General features: G+C 31.1%; 1 protein-coding gene across 1 annotated transcript; it reads left to right on the plus strand.

The window, feature by feature from the left end:
- Window positions 1–415: 415 nt before the first annotated feature.
- On the plus strand, window positions 416–2280 carry Bma-rab-30 (Ras-related protein Rab-30, putative; the record flags this gene model as incomplete). The annotated part of the gene is made up of 5 exons (XM_043076213.1): window positions 416–502; window positions 826–909; window positions 1119–1302; window positions 1475–1655; window positions 2187–2280. The coding sequence occupies 5 exons, from the start codon at window positions 416–418 to the stop codon at window positions 2278–2280; spliced, it is 630 nt and encodes a 209-aa protein (XP_042932147.1).
- Between the last annotated feature and the right edge of the window lie 307 nt (window positions 2281–2587).

Below are 2587 nucleotides of genomic sequence, written 5' to 3' on the forward strand. Positions count from 1 at the left end.
TAGATTTTTATAGTGAATGTATTTGTTTTTTTTTTTTTTTTTTTCCGGAAATGTATCACTTCTTTTAAGTGTTTGAATTTTTTCGAGAACAGTTTTTTCCATGTTTCTTTGCATATACAAAAATTATACTTTAAACTGTTTTTCAGTTTTCTTTTTTGATGCATAAAGTATATATGCTTGTTACCCAGTATTTTGTCATGAAAATTAGTGTGAAACATGGCAATTTTATTTAAAATGTATTTTCAAATAAATGCAGCGTTTTTTCTTTTTCTTTTTTTTTTTTAGAAGAAGGAAAGAACGAAAGCAGAGAGGAAGAAATCGAAATAACTGGGCCAATTAATTGAGAGAATTATTTGCAATAGTAAAGAAGCAGTTTAATAATATTTGAACTTAGGCGGTATTGTTTCAATGTGGGATGGAAGACTATAAATATTTATTTAAAGTGGTGCTTGTTGGTAATGCTGGCGTTGGTAAAACGTGTCTTGTACGTAAATTCACGCAGGTCGCGTTTTTTTTTTATTCCTTGTTTTTTCTTGTGTTTTTATTTAGAGTATTGAATTACGAACAACTTTGGACTGTTTTTTCCAAATAGTGACAAGATTTGACAGTTACATGTCTTTTATTTTTATTCATGCATATGATGTTACCTCGAAATTCTAATTTCTGATAACCATTTTTTATGAGAGGTTTTGACGCTGTAAAAATTGTTTGAAAAGTGGAATAACAGAAATAATGTTCACAAGCTTTAGGTTTGAAACTTGAGCTTTGTCATTTATGTGTTTTATATCAGCCATACTAATTGTTTACTACCTTGCTTTGTTGTAGGGCATTTTTCCACCTGGGCAGAGTGCTACAATCGGTGTTGATTTTATGATTAAAACTGTTAAAGTTGATGATGACAAAATAAAGGTATATTTGTTTAAAACAAAGGTCTATTTGTTTTTTCACTGATATTTCATCAGTTTATAAATCTGTAACCTCTACACAGGAATCACGAATCGATTTCCTTGTTGTATGAAGTGTTTTTGGATTGTTTTGTTAACTCCCATTACATGAAATTTCTATCCTTATGCACAGTATTATTTATAAATTTCAAATAATAATACATATTGTTATAGCTCCAAATATGGGATACAGCTGGACAAGAACGTTTCCGTTCAATTACTCAAAGTTATTACCGGTCTGCACATGCCATAGTGCTAGTTTATGATGTAGCTTGCCAACCAAGTTTTGATTGCTTACCAGAATGGCTTGGTGAAATCGAGCAATATGCCAATCGACGAGTGCTAAAAATACTAGTAGGTTAGTAATAAGTGAAATTGAACTGACTAGCTTTCTAAATTTAAACTAATAACTATTATAATTGTTTACTTTGTTATTTAACCGATTATTCATTATATTTGGAATTTAGTAACTGAATGCAATGTTAAAAAATGGAAAAACTGCTTTGACGTTTACACTGATGATCTTTCAGGGAATAAAATAGATAAAGAAGATGAACGTGAGGTACCGGAAAGGATAGGAAAGAATTTTGCAGATGCTAATGCTTTTGATTATTTCCTCGAAACTTCAGCGCTTGATGCAACCAACGTTGATACTTTATTTCATGAAGTTGCCACTCGATTAACAAATGATATGAAGAAAAATGATGGAAGGTATAGAGATTCCCAGAATAAATTATTGCTGGTTGACTGTTTGTAGTGTTGAAAGTTCAGTTTTTGACTATATGCCTTCTCCTGTTTGCGATTTTTGGTACACTTAGCTAGGCAAATAATATCGAATCGTTTGGCTGCTGGATCAGCATGCAATTTGTTTAATGAAGAAAGGAAAATAGAAAAGCTTTTAAATTAATTCTGTTGTAAAAATTTATGAGGCTCCTGGAAATTTATACTTGATTACTTGGTATACCATTTAACTAATGATGGCGCAGGTGTTATCAGATATATTTTAACAGTGTCATCCTGAAAAGCCACTGTATCATTCCATTTAATTTACAAACATATGAATGTTTGGAGAAAATTATTGGTAGAAATTTTTTTTGTTCGCACTTATAATTCATTTTAATGTGCACTAATGTTTGTTGTGTGGAATTGGGATTGGAATTTGATTATTTTATTTGCTTCCACCAATTTTTGCTTTATTCGGACTGTGTCTTAGACAATCAAATTTTGAACTTCATATTTCAGATACTTAGATTTGAAAAATGGAAAGGATTCCGGATCGATAAGTTTGTTGGGCCGAGTTACCATGCAGGCAAACTCTTGCTGTTCAAGAAATTGATGCCTGTGATGAACGGATTTTTTCCAACTGGACATATATTGGTGGTATCTGGATACCGTTTGTGTAGTTCATTTTATTGGTGCTGTTATTTTAAACAGCCGTTTTCGGCAGTGTGTATTTTTTAGTATTCGAACTAAAAAAAAACGAAGGAACAGCAAATAGAGAAAAAAAACTACATCAGGTTTGATACCGAATGTGCAGGTTATCTTGAAAATGAAATTACAGCTATAATTGTTGTTAAAAGTAATAATCAAAAAAAAAATTAGCATTATAGGGTACAGTCTTGATACTTCTTCTGTAGAGCAAA

Source organism: Brugia malayi (assembly GCF_000002995.4).
Source record: "Brugia malayi strain FR3 genome assembly, contig: Bm_v4_Chr1_scaffold_001, whole genome shotgun sequence".
NCBI classification, from domain to species: domain Eukaryota; kingdom Metazoa; phylum Nematoda; class Chromadorea; order Rhabditida; family Onchocercidae; genus Brugia; species Brugia malayi.